The sequence below is a fragment of the Electrona antarctica genome (assembly GCF_951216825.1).
Source record: "Electrona antarctica genome assembly, chromosome: 11".
In the NCBI taxonomy this organism is placed as follows: domain Eukaryota; kingdom Metazoa; phylum Chordata; class Actinopteri; order Myctophiformes; family Myctophidae; genus Electrona; species Electrona antarctica.
This window is the reverse complement of record NC_136792.1, coordinates 29,911,973-29,926,905: the sequence shown is the minus strand read 5'-3', so window position 1 is coordinate 29,926,905 and position 14,933 is coordinate 29,911,973. Positions and strand designations below refer to the sequence as shown.

Genomic DNA, 14,933 nt, shown 5'->3' with positions numbered 1-14,933 from the left:
GGCCAGAGAGAAGGAAGACAGATTGAAGAGGATGAAGGTGAGAAATGCAGACAGATGAGATGAAAGGCAGAGAGCAGCAATAACAGAAAGGAGAAAACAGACGTTGTAATGAATGGACGGACGGATGCAGGGCCTGACAACACAAACAATGTGTGAGAGGTTGGCAGAGTGAATGAGGTGCAGTGTGGCCGGTGACAGCCTGGCGTAGACAGTGTGGCCGGTGACAGGCGTAGACATGAAAAGAATGGCCAGTGGAAGGTAGAAGGGCAACCGGTGTCTCTGCCTCCGCACTCTGCAAGTGCAACGCCAGACAGGAGCAATTATTCCTTAACACTCAAGTGTGTCAGTGGAATCTATTAAGAAGCCATTATTTGAATTGCATTTTTTTACCCAATTCCAATCAAGTTAAAAGCGACTTTCAATCCTGGCCCCACTCTGACTGCATGTCCAACAGAGCCAATTAGGACTTATTAATTATTGAAGAACTCCAAATAGGCACTAAATACATAAATGTGTAGAAATTACTCGCTGCAGGCTTAAGAGCTGGCCGTAATCCACCATCCCTATATGGATATTTATATTGCTGTCATGTAATTGTATGATTAAAATCCAGCCACCATTAGTGCTTAAAACCATCGGATGTGGCATATTTTAACGGTTCATTTACATAAGGTAAGCACTTACTGATTTAGAAAAGATCTGCTTCTATAGCGTGAGGGACTGAGGGCTCAGCCAGGCCTTTGTGTGTTGCTGCGAATGCCCGAGGGTCTTCCTACATAAGACCAACATTCCCCCAATATTCCCCCATCCCGTCCCCCTGTTGCTCTCTCCCCCAGCCACTGTTCTGTTGGCAGGTGATAATCGTCCCGTTTGGGGGCTCTTGCCCAGAGTTCATTGCCAGAGACGGCGGGGCGTATTCAGTAAACAAGGAATTAGCATGCAAATGGACTGGGAGGAAGAGGGCAGGGCTGGGAAGGGGAGCGTTGCGGGGCGCAGGTCAGACGCTCCTCAGACTTGATTGGGGAGCTGTCAATCATCCGTGGCCGCGGGGGCAAGGCGGAGAACAAAGAGGAACAAAGATGGCTGACCAAAAAGAAAGCTCTCCCTCTCCCCCAAGTTTAAGTCCACTTCCTCTTTGGGGCGTCGGAGCGCCCTGTCATTAATGGTCTGCCAGTCACGCGGCGGGTACGCCACTAACTGACGTGGCCGTCCTGCTGTGGAGTGGAAGAACTTCACCTCTGAGACCTCCGTGTCTAAACTCCACTCCAGCACTGCTGCTACGGCGCGCTGGAGCGCCTCACACACTGCTGTCAAGACACTATCAGTGTGCTGGTAAAAATAAATAAAAGGAAAATAAATAAATAAATAAATAAAATGGCCGTCCATTCAGCACTTCTCCACAGCGACATAATCTTTTAAAAATGGAACCATAATCACGTTTCTTCCAACAAACAACCTCCAGGAGGGGCTTCTTCAGCATGTGTTGTTGTCATGGCTGGTTAGGCGCCATCTTGCTAGCACTCAGGGACGAAAACAAAACCACCCGCTTTCCCTTTCTCTTACTCTCTCTCATGCTCTCTCTCTGTCCCCCCAATCTCCCCCCAGCCTAGGAGACAGACAAAGATAGACAGAGACACACCAGGGAATGACCCACCCCCCTCTCCCTCTGTGCCACAGATAAAGACACAGACTGTCCCCCAAGAGGGAATGAGAGAGAGACAGAGAGATGGGGTGAAAAGGGCTAGAGAGGAGTGGCAGGGATGGGATAGAGAGAGAGAAAGACAGAAAGAGAGAAAGAGAGTGTGAAGGGGTGGGGGGCGGTTGACAGATGCGCAAAAAAAAGTTGGCAGACGAGAATTAGGGCAAAAGGGTAGTGAGTGACACAAACAGGCAGTTTGAGTGTGTGTGTGTGTGAGTGTGTGTGTGTGGGTGTGTTCGAACATATTTCCCTTCCCATGTGCCCGTGTGATACAACATTTTTATCAAGTTACTCAATACATATTTGCATGCATAAAAGATGATGAGTGTGTGTGTGTGTGTGTGCGTGCGTGCGTGCGTGCGTGCGTGCGTGCGTGCGTGCGTGCGTGCGTGCGTGCGTGCGTGTCAAGACTGAATGGTAAAACATTTGATTAAGTTAGTGTTAAAATGTATTTGCATACATATGTATTTGCATACATATCAATGTGTGTGTGTGTGTGTGTGCGTGCGTGTGGGGGGGAGACGTGAAGTGGTGTATTGTTTCAGCAGTAATGCGTGTGTGTGTCAGTAGACAGAGTGCAGGACACGAGGGCAGCCGTTATACTGAGCTAATTAAATCACCATGGGACAAAGATGGATGGCCCCACACACACACACACACACACACGCACGCACGCACACAAACACACACACACACACACGCACGCACGCACACACACACACACACACACACACACACACACACACACACACACACATATTCCCATGGGGACCTCCTGCTGCGCTGAGCTGTGATATGCATCATAATCTTGCTGTCGGGTGGAAACCTCACATGTCCAAAACTGTTACTTTTCAGGATTCAAATGCCAAAAACAGTAGATCTACAAGCTCAAAACATTGTATTTGAACTACTTTTGTGTGACAACGTAGCATGGCGAAGTAGGGCATTCATTTGTGAAAAAAACCCACAAGTAGTAATCTGGAGATAAGAGGTTTCTGAACGACCAGAATGATAATCATCTGCCTTCATCCTCTCCCTCACCTTCTCTTTTTCTCACCCTCCCTCTCTCTCTCTCTCTTTTCAGGTAAGCCAGTGATGATTATCACAGAGTACATGGAGAATGGATCACTGGATGCATTCCTGAGGGTCAGTGATGCGTTTCCTGTGTGTTTATGTTTGTGTGTGTGTGTGTGTGTAGGTGTGCGTAGGTGTAGACTGTAGAGTGTTGATCCCATTCCCATCTGATCAGAGCCATGTTATCCCCAAGAAATCACCCAACAACACACTGAGGATTACAGCATTTATTTATTTTGCTAGCGATTCTCTTCGTTTCCTGTTGGAAACAGACATTAGGCCGTTCACACCAAGGGGGCAGGCAGACTTTCCAACGTTGAAGCTCTGGGTCCTAGTGGTAGGAGGAGGGACTACAGGCGGACCCGTGGATTCATGACCGGGAAACCCCGTGCAGCTGGGCTTTAACGTTGAGCGCTCGGTTGCCCTACGTCACTCAGGACCTCAAAGTTGAGGTCCTGGGAGGGACTTCCGGCAGTCTTCCGGGTGCTTCAAAACGCCACTGAGCAACTTCCACTGACATGAATAGCTGGGGGGGCGGAGCTTCGCGCCAGTTCAGTCTCTATTATATATATACTCTATGGTTCACACGCATTCTTTCACCGAGATCCAGAAAGGGATTTGTGTGATAAACGTAGTGTTTCATCTTTTGTTTTGTTCGGTATTTGATGTAACACAGTGATTAGGTAAATGCTTGATGCTGTTAAGATGCTGGTTAAGCTAGCTTGTATAGTTGAGTAGTTAAAGTAAGAAAGTAAGTAAGTAGTTAAACATGAATGTTTCATGAATGAAACGTGAAGTATTTAGCATTCAAATATTTCCTAATACCAACAAGTTGATGCGAATCTGTCAACAGATACACAGTTGGAAAATAACCGATCTCCACAGTTTTTCTTACTCTCATCCTTAGACAATGATTTTACAATGCACATTTAGCAAAAGCTGCTATATTTAACACAAGAGTAAGCAGGCGCAGCAGGGGTTTTCAACATATTTTGACAAAAAACAAAGTTCCTACCGTGAGCCGTCTTCTACTTGACTTCATCAGTTTCTTTCTCACTGCCTTCTTCTCACTCAGCCTTGGATGTTTAGTACTCCACACAACATTCGAATGTAGTGCAGTGGTGAGGGATTTAGGGCAGGCTCTAGGGTCCATAAAGAAAGTGTAAGAAAGAAAGTGAGCCACATACTGTACCTAATTACAGACACACACTCCAAAATATTTAAGCTCAATCCCATGACTGTAGTGTATACCGGTACAGTAAATGTATTTATTCACTCAGTGAATTAGCCACATGTTAAGCCAAGCATGCGTTCACTTGAAGTGAAGAATATCTGTCCAACCGAGGCATGTTCTGTCCTTGTTGTTTCCTCTCTGTAGAAGAATGACGGGCGCTTCACGGTGATCCAGCTGGTTGGCATCCTGCGTGGCATCGCCTCGGGGATGAAGTACCTGTCAGACATGAGCTATGTCCACAGAGACCTGGCAGCAAGAAACATCCTGGTCAACAGCAACCTGGTGTGTAAGGTGTCCGACTTCGGCATGTCCCGCGTCCTGGAGGACGACCCGGAAGCTGCCTACACTACTAGAGTAAGTGTGTTGTGTCTCAGATGGACGGATTATTAGTATAGACGTGATTGGTTAATGCATGTTTGGGGATCAGTGTGACGTGATTGTTATTGGGCTCAGAACTCTATACAGTAAAATGCCCAGTGTTAGTTTTAACTCACGCACAATCTCAATCGATTAAAATCAATTGAGGATTGTGTGTGTGTGTGTGTGTGTGTGTGTGTGTGTGTGTGTGTGTGTGTGTGTGTGTGTGTGTGTGTATGTGTGTGTGTGTGTGTGTGTGTGTGTGTGTGTGTGTGTGTGTGTGTGTGTGTGTGTGTGTGTGTGTGTGTGTGTGTGTGTGTGTGTGTCAACGTGTCAGTTTGGTCCCCTTTCATTAATTCCCTGTCGCCGTGTCATCCAGGGAGGGAAGATTCCCATTCGCTGGACGGCTCCAGAGGCCATCGCCTACAGGAAGTTCACCTCAGCCAGCGACGTGTGGAGTTATGGCATTGTCATGTGGGAAGTGATGTCATACGGCGAGCGGCCATATTGGGACATGAGTAACCAGGATGTAAGTCGGTCACAGTAGTTCACAAACTAGCACACTTCTTCATCATCCCCTTCCAGTCCGTTTGACTGTTCTGTCTAGACAACTCTTGCATGATTTAGTGTGTGAAGTGGAAAAAAACTGCTGAAAGTACAGTTACAGACTAGAGGGTTTAAGTCAGTGGTTAGTAAAATGAACACCCTCCCTCCTCTCTCTCTCTCTAGGTGATCAAGGCCATCGACGAGGGCTACCGGCTGCCCCCGCCCATGGACTGCCCTGTGGCGCTGCACCAGCTGATGCTGGACTGCTGGCAGAGGGAGCGGGCTGACCGGCCCAAGTTCGGACAGATCGTCAACATGCTGGACAAGCTGATCCGCAACCCCAACAGCCTGAAGAGGACCGGAGGAGAGACTGCCGTTCGGTAAGGAAGACGCCAATGTGTGTGAAGGACAGAACAATACTCGAGCCTATAGCCTCGAGTATTGTTTGCGTAAAAAAGGAGAGGACTCCAATGTGAAGAATGCATATGGATGCACTTGTGTATGCACATGCAGACAAACACCCCAGCTCACGTCATACACAAATATGTAGGCACACATGTGCACACACACATACACACAGATGCACACGTGTGTGTGTGTGTGTGTGTGTGTGTGTGTGTGTGTGTGTGTGTGTGTGTGTGTGTGTGTGTGTGTGTGTGTGTGTGTGTGTGTGTGCACACACCCAAATACCTACTCTCATCGGTATTTACATTCCCCATTAAGTGTTACCCTCTTGCGGTGTACAGTTTATTGTAACACAAACACTGCTCCATAATGGGGTCCTGCGGTGAGCGGCCTTAATGGCATCGAACGCTGAGGAATGCACACGCTCTAACAGAGTGGAGAAATTACGACGCAACGCAGAGTTGAAAACAAACACGACCTTGCGGCTCCGACACCATTACTTCCCAGCAGCTAGACGCGTTAAAAGGACGACCTGTGTGTGTGTGTATTTACAGACTCCACGCAGGCCAGCGGGAGTCTGTTTTAGTTTAACAAGCATGCAAGCGCGGGCATGCATGCATGCGTGCACAACACACACACACACACACACACACACACACACACACACACACACACACACACACACACACACACACACACACACACACACACACACACACACACACACACATTCACCTAATGGGATACAGAGAGCGAGAGGGTCCATGTGGAGTAATTAGCGGGACTGAATCCTATAAATGTTGCTTTTACAGGTATGTGAGGATAAGGGGACTTAATAAGTTGTATGCGTGACTGCATGTGTGTGTGTGTGTGTGTGTGTGTGTGTGTGTGTGTGTGTGTGTGTGTGTGTGTGTGCGTGCGTGCGTGCGTGCGTGCGTGCGTGCGTGCGTGCGTGCGTGCGTGCGTGCGTGCGTGCGTGCGTGCGTGCGTGTGTGTGGGGGTGTGTGTGTGTGTGTGTACTTGTATTACTATACTTGTGAGGGTGCAAGTGTCCCGCACTAGAAGAATTAGCTTGGGGTTAGGGTTAGGTCTTACGACTATAGTTAGTCGTAAGACTGATTCTTTACTTGGTTGTGTGCCGATGTCTCACACCGTAAATTTAGCTGTATATAGCTATACAAATATATGTTTTACTCTGGCTTTATAGCTGGGGCATTCCTATTTTCTTTTTCTACCATTATTTTTTTATGTCCTCACAACACAAGTATAGTATCTGAACGCGTGCGTGCGTGCGTGCGTGCGTGCGTGCGTGCGTGCGCAGGTGTGTGAGCCTGACGTGCATGGAATGGGGTCACTGGACAGCACTGTTCCATACACTAGTGGGGATCACTTATTATAGTTTGACATCCAGCTCTCCACTAGAAACTTCCACCATGTCATTCAGTAGCACACATCAAAAGTACATACGTACTAGTGCTCGAAACCAATTTGTAGATATCTTAAATTATGGAGGTAGAACGAGAGTGAGTCGGGGGAGAGATGAGAGAGAGAGAGAGAGAGAGAGAGAGAGAGAGATGGAAATAAAACCATTGCAAATAGAGGGATTTAGAGGGAAAGGGAGAGAGATCAAGCGAGACTTATTGGAGCGGGACGAGATGGCCAGTGCCTCACCTCAGACTAGCCGGCCTTGTGTAAATGTTTAATGGCTGCCAATGCCGTCCCAGCTTTAGGCACAAAGGAGGAGAGTGGAAAAAGGAAAGGAAAAACAGTGTAATTCAGTCGGCATGAGGCACAGTGTGTACCAACGGCTATCTGAACAAGAGAGAGCGTGCTGCTGTGGCGCGCGGTGGAGTTCACTGGAGTGTGTGCTGTGTGGATCCTGTTTTCTCTTCAAATAAGACCAAACGAACTGTGTCGGTGACACTGAGGGAAGGAACTGCTGTTTGACTTGGCACGGATTCCAGTAGGACAAATACGGAGGGGACACGAGGGAGGGCTGAGTTTGACAAACCTGCTGATCCCATCATGGGGGAGCTCACAGTGAAAGAGGAATTAAAGAGAGAGAGAGAAAGAGAGAGGTGGTAAAGTGATGGCGAGAAATGGACCATTTCATGGCTGTGGTAATTCTTTGTGTCATGGCCTTCTGGTATGTGATGGATCAGAGCAGGAAGACTCCAGCTCCCAGAAGGCCCGAGGGCATGTTGTCACCCCCCTGTTTTAATTAGTCAGTGTTGGGTAGGATTCCTACATGGATTGGATCAGGATCATTTATTCTGTGCCAAAGACCCTCAAACTGCCTATGATTGATGATATAATTGATAATCTACCTGGTAGACCACATTTATGTATTCTGTATATATTAAAATGTATATATATATATATGAAATAATACATCTTGAAAATTATATAAAAAAATGCATATTTCATGTGCCATAACTCTCTTCTCCTCCTCTCTCCATCTTTCTCCTCGCCTATCATTCGTCTCTCTTCCTCTCCTCTGTCCATGGCCTTGTCCCGCCCAGGCCCAGCACCACCCTACTGGAGCCGGTGAGCCCCGAGGCGTCCTCAGCCGTGGGCTCTGTGGAGGACTGGCTGCAGGCCATCGGCATGGAGAGATACAGTGACAACTTCACCGCTGGAGGATACACCAGTCCAGAGGCCGTAGTGCAGATGACACAAGAGTGAGTCTGAGGGGGGCTGGGGGGTGCATGAGAGAGGAGAGGGGGGCTGCATGAGAGGGGGGGCTGGGGGGTGCATGAGAGAGGAGAGGGGGGGGCATGAGAGAGGAGAGGGAGGCTGGGGGGTGCATGAGAGAGGAGGGGGGGGGGGTGCATGGGAGAGGAGAGGGAGGCTGGGGGGTGCAAGAGAGAGGGGGAAAGTGTAAAATAATCAGATGGACGGGGGAGAAGGAAATTGTGGAGAGCAAGAGTAGGAAAGTTGCTGACGTTTTATAAATAAATACAGTGTATTTTACTCACCACTCTTGTGGATGTGTATTTATATATATTCGTTATACTGTAAATATATACAGTATATTGTATATATATACACAGTATATAATATGTATTACGTATATATACACAGCATATATATAAACACAGACACGCACATTTGTTATATGTATTATTAAATAAAAACATTTCATGTCCCTCACTGTCAGTTTATCATAACGTTGTCGTGTTTCTCTCTACTGCATGACTAGTGGCTAAAGTATAATTCATAATTCATAGCACGGCAGTGAATAACTCAAACAGAAAATACTTTCAAGCTATGCTGTGCACCGAAAGATAAACGAGGCCATAGGACTGATGTGTTGTTGCTGAGAGGACTCGTTGCTGGAGCTGTGAAGCAGTTGGGCCAGCGTCCACGCAGGCTGTGAAAGCCATCATGATGTGGAACAAGGTTTTGTTATTGTTGATGCTGGTCCTAATGGCTCTCCCCCTCTCTCTCTCTCCTGTACCTTTCAGGGACATGGCGCGCATCGGCATCTCCTCTGCCGCGCACCAGAGCAAGATCCTGACCAACGTCCAGGGAATGCTGTCCCAGATGCAACAAATGCAAGGCAGAATGGTTCCCGTCTGAGAGATCTAGCATAGCTATAAAAGATATTATTATTATTATTATTAAAAAACAAAAAACAAACAGCTTCTTTTCATACAAAACAACACAAAAGATTAAATATAAAAAAACAAAAAAACAAACAAACAAGAGACAAATAAACTATGAAGAAATAGTTTACCTCATCCATGCACTTTAAATTGGATCTAAAAGAAAAAAAGAAGAAGAAAAAAGTGGTGAAAAATGGCACTTTTTTTAGCAGATCTTTACCTTGCCCTTTTTGTGGAGAATGGGATAATTCTGTCCGCGGTGTTTCGAAGTTGATGGACGGACGTACGGACGGACAGAATAGTGCTTCCGAGAGGCCAATCTGGAGTGCCTTCGACCGGTCTGGAAGGAAGAATTGCGAAGGAGGGGGGCAGTACCTCTCTTCGCTCCCTGGGCAGAGTGTCGTTTCTGGAACATTTGTTTTCTGGAATAAATCCGCAGAGCAGACTTTTTTTTATTTCCTGTGACTGTGTTTTATTGTACATGAATTGTTGTGTGGGACGTCTTCTCTCTCTGCTGGACCTGTCTGATATCTGACGAACAAAATGGAGGATCCGAGGACCCCCACATAAACAGAGTTTGGGGGGGTAGGCGGTTGCAGGAGGGGGGTCTGCGCAGGAATGGACTTACCTCGAGGAGGCCCTGCTTTTTTTTGTTCCATTATGTACTTGTTTGGTCCTGTGTATATTGTTGCCCTCAGGACGTTGCCAAGAATGTCTTTGATTTTCTGTAGGTGCATTCCCATGCCCTAGACCCCCCTCTCCCACCCCCAACATGCTGGATTTCGATTCCCCGTACCCCTGTGTGGGTCAGACTGTTCCTCACCACTTCTAATGGACAGCCTTTTGGGTCAGTTGGCTACTGTGAATTGGCTTCCTTAAAGTGGCTGTGAAAGGGAAGGATTGCTTGGGACAAAACGACAAGATGGAGTAATAACTAAGCATCATCCTCACCATCATCACCATCATCAGCATCATCATCACCGTCATCATCACCATCATCATCATCAGCATGTGGATAAGCAAGATCATTCCTGCTGGATATTATTCAAGCCGTCATCATGGTAAGAATTCATGTTAAATGTTAGGTACATAAAATGTATGTATGACAAAATGAACGTTGGACATATCAATGCTTATGACAGGAACATGACGACGAGATTGGCAGCTCTAACACCCTCCAGGTTCTCTTGAGACGAGAAATGCAATATAGATGCTCTTATATTTGTAGTGTAGGACCCTCACATTGATTATAACCATCCAAGTGTCTATAAGCTCTATTACTAATTAGAACAGCACTCACTACTCGCTCTCTCGCTCTGTTACACTCTCTTTCTCTCTGTGCTGAGTAGGAGCTCGATGGCCTCTCGGCACCAGAGCTGTGTGTTAATTAACAAGCGGGTTGCGCCACCTGAGGCAGAGAGAGCAGATCAATAGACGCTGCTCTGTGATCAGTCACAGGCCTTGACGCCGCTGGCATGTTGATGAGAAGGATTCATCAGCTACTGACTCGTATAGTGAGGCGCAACACGCAGCCCAAACGAGAGTGGCATAGTTCTCAACGACTTTCCTGGAACGGAAAGAAGGGCTTTTGGATTTGGGAGGGGGTTTGGGGCTTGTGGGGGATTCAGATATGCTGATGTCATGTATGCACACTGACGCTGTTTTGCATTTAGCAGCAGATGAGGAGATTTTTCCCTTTAAGGTTGAAGGATACTCTTGGTTAGGATTGGACGTCAGGCAGAAATTGTTTATGTTCGAAAACCATTGCGACTGAGTGTGGCCTCACTTTATTTTCTTCTTTTCTCTCATTTCTTCTCTCTCTCTCTCGTTCCCCACAGCTGCTGCCATCCATTACAAACAGGATCCCTCGCTCGTTCCCCATGACCAGAAACTCCCCCCCACCCCCCCTCCACCACCCTCCACTCTCGGGTCTGTTTTTCCCCTCTCTCCTTGGAGTCTCCTCGAAATGAGAAATCCACCACTGCGTCTGCCACCGTGCCACGTTAACCTGACAAACTGGCCATTCGCACTCTGCAGCCAATCCAGTGACTTACTGCAAACACTATGAATGAATTAACAACCTAAAAAAAAGAAAGAAAAGAAAACACTAAAAAGAATGTAATATAATCTAGAGGCCCTGCTCCAGTGGATAATGTACTTGTATTTTTTGGAGAAATTTGTTTTATTTTGTGTCGTTTTATATTTTTTGTTTGCATGTACAGTAATGAGCGTTTGATTTGGCCGCTAATGTATGTTGAGTATGATCGACATGTGGGCGACTGTGTGCGCGCATGTGTGTGTGTGTGTGTGTGTGTGTGTGTGTGTGAGCGTGCGTGCGTGCGTGCGTGCGTGCGTGCGTGCGTGCGTGCGTGCGTGCGTGCGTGCGTGCGTGCGTGCGTCTGTACTGTATGACTGACAGTATCTTGAAAGTACTATCAATATTTGTGTCTGTTTTCATGCCACTGTGGAGATGGAGATTATGGACTTATTTTTGAGACATTTGATAAGAGGAAAAAAACGAGTTTGCTTTTGTGGCGTCAGAAACCATGTGAGGTGTATTGCTTCCGTTGTGCAAGCTCTACTCGGCAACAGCAATCATTTCAAACAGCTTTCTGGAGCGCACCACATTTCCTGCTTTGCCTCGTGCAGTGAGTTGCAGTAGGACACACGGACAGTGTGACAACAGCACTCCTGCCCTTACAGACTGACGGACAGAGGGACAGTCAATGACCATGGATTCTCTGAGCTAAAAAGAAATAGGCACATTGGGTGGAACCGTCTTTCTGCATTGGGATGTACAGGGTTATTTTAAAAGGACGCACCAATGTACACTACAGAAGATCATGAGCTGGGAAAAGTGAGTTTTATCATGGATATTATTTTTTGTTTCTTCCAGTAAACATCACACAGCGGACAGCTTTCAACCAATGGACTGTACTCTTCTCTTAGCTTTTTAGTTTTTAAAATATCCTTATCTGAATGTTTTTGAACTCCTTTGTGAAGCTTCACACAATACAAAAAACACCTCCGTCCTTAATCCCGGATTTCTTTTTCTTTTGGTGGTGCATTGTTTTAGGGTTGTTATCTGTAGAAAAAAGGACCTGTTGTGGAAATATGCAAGAAATGTTGGGAAAGAGAAGGAAAGCAGAATGTACTGTAAAATATTTTTTCCTTTAGTTCAATGAAATAATGAAGAAAAAAAAACCTAACAGTTAATGTTGGTCATTGTATGCCTTCTGATGCCATATGATCTAGCCATGTAGATCTAACATTCTCTCAATTTTTGCTTTGTCTTTTTTTTTTTTCATCTTTTGTCTGTTTTTTGTTTATGTGTTTTTTGTCGAGGAATTCTAGGTACATGTAACTTATGTCATTTATTTATGGCCTTTTATATCTAGTTTGTAAAATGATAGCCTAAAATGAAGAAAATGATGGGGTGCCGAAGTGCATTCTTATTAAAGTAGAAACCATATGAATCATTGTCTCTTCTGGTTGTTTGAGTACATGTGTGCGCTCACTCACACATAGATGCACACACACAGAGGCTAGTGCAGAGGGGCCATCAGAATTTCAATCAATTATCATCACTCATGATCACTGTGTCTACAAAGGAGAGCTAATTCCATGGCTATTATGCATTGATTACCGCATTGATGTGACTCAGTAATGGAGAAGGACAAGGACAGCACACCAAGCAGTTACTTGGCTTAATTTTGTCTCTTTGTGACATATACACGCTCATAACATACTAACACATATATGCACACAGTTGGCAGCCTGTCCACTCTGTAGCACATGTTTAATGTAGATCAGCCGGCGGCGGTTCTTTGGCACGGCGTGTGTGTGTGTGTGTGTGTGTGTGTGTGTGTGTGCGTGTGTGTGTGTGTGTGTGTGTGTGTGTGTGTGTGTGTGTGTGTGTGTGTGTGTGTGTGTGTGTGTGTGTGTGTGTGTGTGTGTGTGTGTGTGCGTGCGTGCGTGTGTGTGTGTATGTTTAATCAGAACAACATCTGTTTCCTGCACTCATTTCCAGCGGCAATAAACCTCAGATTGTCCTGAGTCTTTGATAGGGGCCCGCCGAGGGGGGAGGGGTGAAAGGGGCCATTTTTAGAACAGAGCTAAGGTGGCTCTGAGCCAAATAGTGTTTTACACGTTTCCTGAGAAAGCACCCAAACTAGACATGCATACATTAACGGGGAAAAGATTGGGAGATGCTTATCACACAGTGAAGGGAGTGTGTGTGTGTGCGTACGTGCGTGTTGCCATGCATCTTGGAGGGGAAGACTGGGGAACATTAACTGGCGCATGCGTCTGTGCGTGCATGTGTACTTGTACTATGCTATACTTGTGAGGGCCAATTGTCAGTAATTAAGTGAGTAAGACGCAATTAAGGACGGATATGAGAAATAGACATTGTGAGGACAATTTCCCTAGTCCTCACACGAGAAATACGTTTTATGGTTAGAGAAAACAAAAAAAACATGATTTTTAGCGTTAGTCTTAAATTAGCAAAAGATTCAGGTTGCGGTTACGGTTAGAAAAAGGCTTTTAGTGGTTACAATATGGGTTGGGGTTAGAGTTGGAGTTATGCCTAAAATATACTTGGAAGCACACACCAAATAATCAATAGAAGATCTTAGTTCATATTATACCATGTCTCAATATTGTGAGATTCTTGTCTGCGACACCAGCGCACAAGTATATATATCACAGGTGTAAATGTAGCTGTTAAAAAAAAGGGAAAAAAAGAAATGGAAAAAATGGCAGCCTGTCCACTCTGTAGCACATGTTTAATGTAGATCAGCAGGCGGCGGTCCTTTGGCACGGTGTGTGTGTGTGTGTGTGTGTGTGTGTGTGCGTGCGTGCGTGCATCACCGTGCGTGCGTGCGTGCGTGCGTGCGTGCGTGCGTGCACGTGCGTGCATGTTGCCGTGCATCTTGGAGGGGAAGACTGGAGAACATTAACTGACGCTGAGTGCGATCAAATTCCTTTCCGTTGAGAACATTGTTTGTTTTGATTTTTGGAAGATTTGCATTCACTCATTCTGCATAAACAGATCCACAGAGAAGATACACCGCAGAGAGGGGGACACAGACAACCATGATGGAAGAAAAGGTAAATGGGAAAGGTACAGAACACAGTATTTACAGTAGTAATACTACATCAAAGTTATACAGTTATAAAGTTATCCTGGACTCGGCGCGGTTTCTGTTTGGGAAGAGTGAGAGGAGAATTAGAGAGGATAGAACAGTGGTTCCCAGAAGAAAAATGGGATGTCGCACCATGACTCAAACTAGTGAAAATACCCTATCTACAAGCTCACAATTTATGGAAACCTATGTATAACTTATGGAATTTTTGTATTAACTTGAAATGTAATTACAATTTAATTTAATTATTTAATATTTTTTTTTAAATTAACAAAATAAAATGTAGGAAACAAAAAAGTGATATTTCTTCTTGACCCATAAAAATCGCTCCGCTGCGCAAAAATGGGTCCACACTCCACACCCACTGTTTGGGAAATACTGGCATAGAAAGAACCCAGAGGGAGGGAGGGAGGGAGGGAGAGAATTTCTGAGTGAGTGATAATTCCAGACAGGGAGAATAGCATATTTATACAGTCAAATCCACACAGTGTTAATGTAACTGGTCAGATGGAAATCAGAGGTTGGCTGTCTGCAGGACTTAGGGAAGAAAAGGAATGGAAGTCATGTTGAAAGTTCAGGTAGTGGCCATGTTTCGACTGGAACGCTGCCTCGATCCTCAGCGCGGCTGCAAGGAAACCACCGCAGCCCAGAGCCCAGCGCAGCCCAGAGCAGCCCAGAGCCCCTGTCAGTGTTTGGGCCTTTAGTCCTGCGCTCTCAGGAACAGGGTTCCAAGGAAATCGTCTCCCATGTATTAAAGTCCATTATTCTTTTTCATCGGCACAAAGCTACAACGCAGATGGCGGAAAAGCAAAGTGCCAACGCTGGGATGGTTGTTAAATATGTCTGGCACTGATGAGGGGCGA

At 46.0% G+C, this 14,933-nt stretch overlaps 1 protein-coding gene across 1 annotated transcript in view; it reads left to right on the top strand.

Annotated features, from left to right (window-relative positions):
• Window positions 1-12,399, top strand: part of epha4l (eph receptor A4, like) — a 51,729-nt gene extending 39,330 nt beyond the window's left edge. The window contains exons 9-17 of the mRNA XM_079513807.1: window positions 7-37; window positions 837-996; window positions 2,784-2,845; window positions 4,152-4,361; window positions 4,744-4,893; window positions 5,094-5,290; window positions 7,838-7,996; window positions 8,783-9,984; window positions 10,762-12,399. Coding sequence (XP_079369933.1) covers window positions 7-37; window positions 837-996; window positions 2,784-2,845; window positions 4,152-4,361; window positions 4,744-4,893; window positions 5,094-5,290; window positions 7,838-7,996; window positions 8,783-8,897 — 1,084 coding nt within the window. The 3' untranslated portion in view covers window positions 8,898-9,984; window positions 10,762-12,399. The remainder of the gene's footprint in view (window positions 1-6; window positions 38-836; window positions 997-2,783; window positions 2,846-4,151; window positions 4,362-4,743; window positions 4,894-5,093; window positions 5,291-7,837; window positions 7,997-8,782; window positions 9,985-10,761) is intronic.
• Window positions 12,400-14,933: the final 2,534 nt, after the last annotated feature.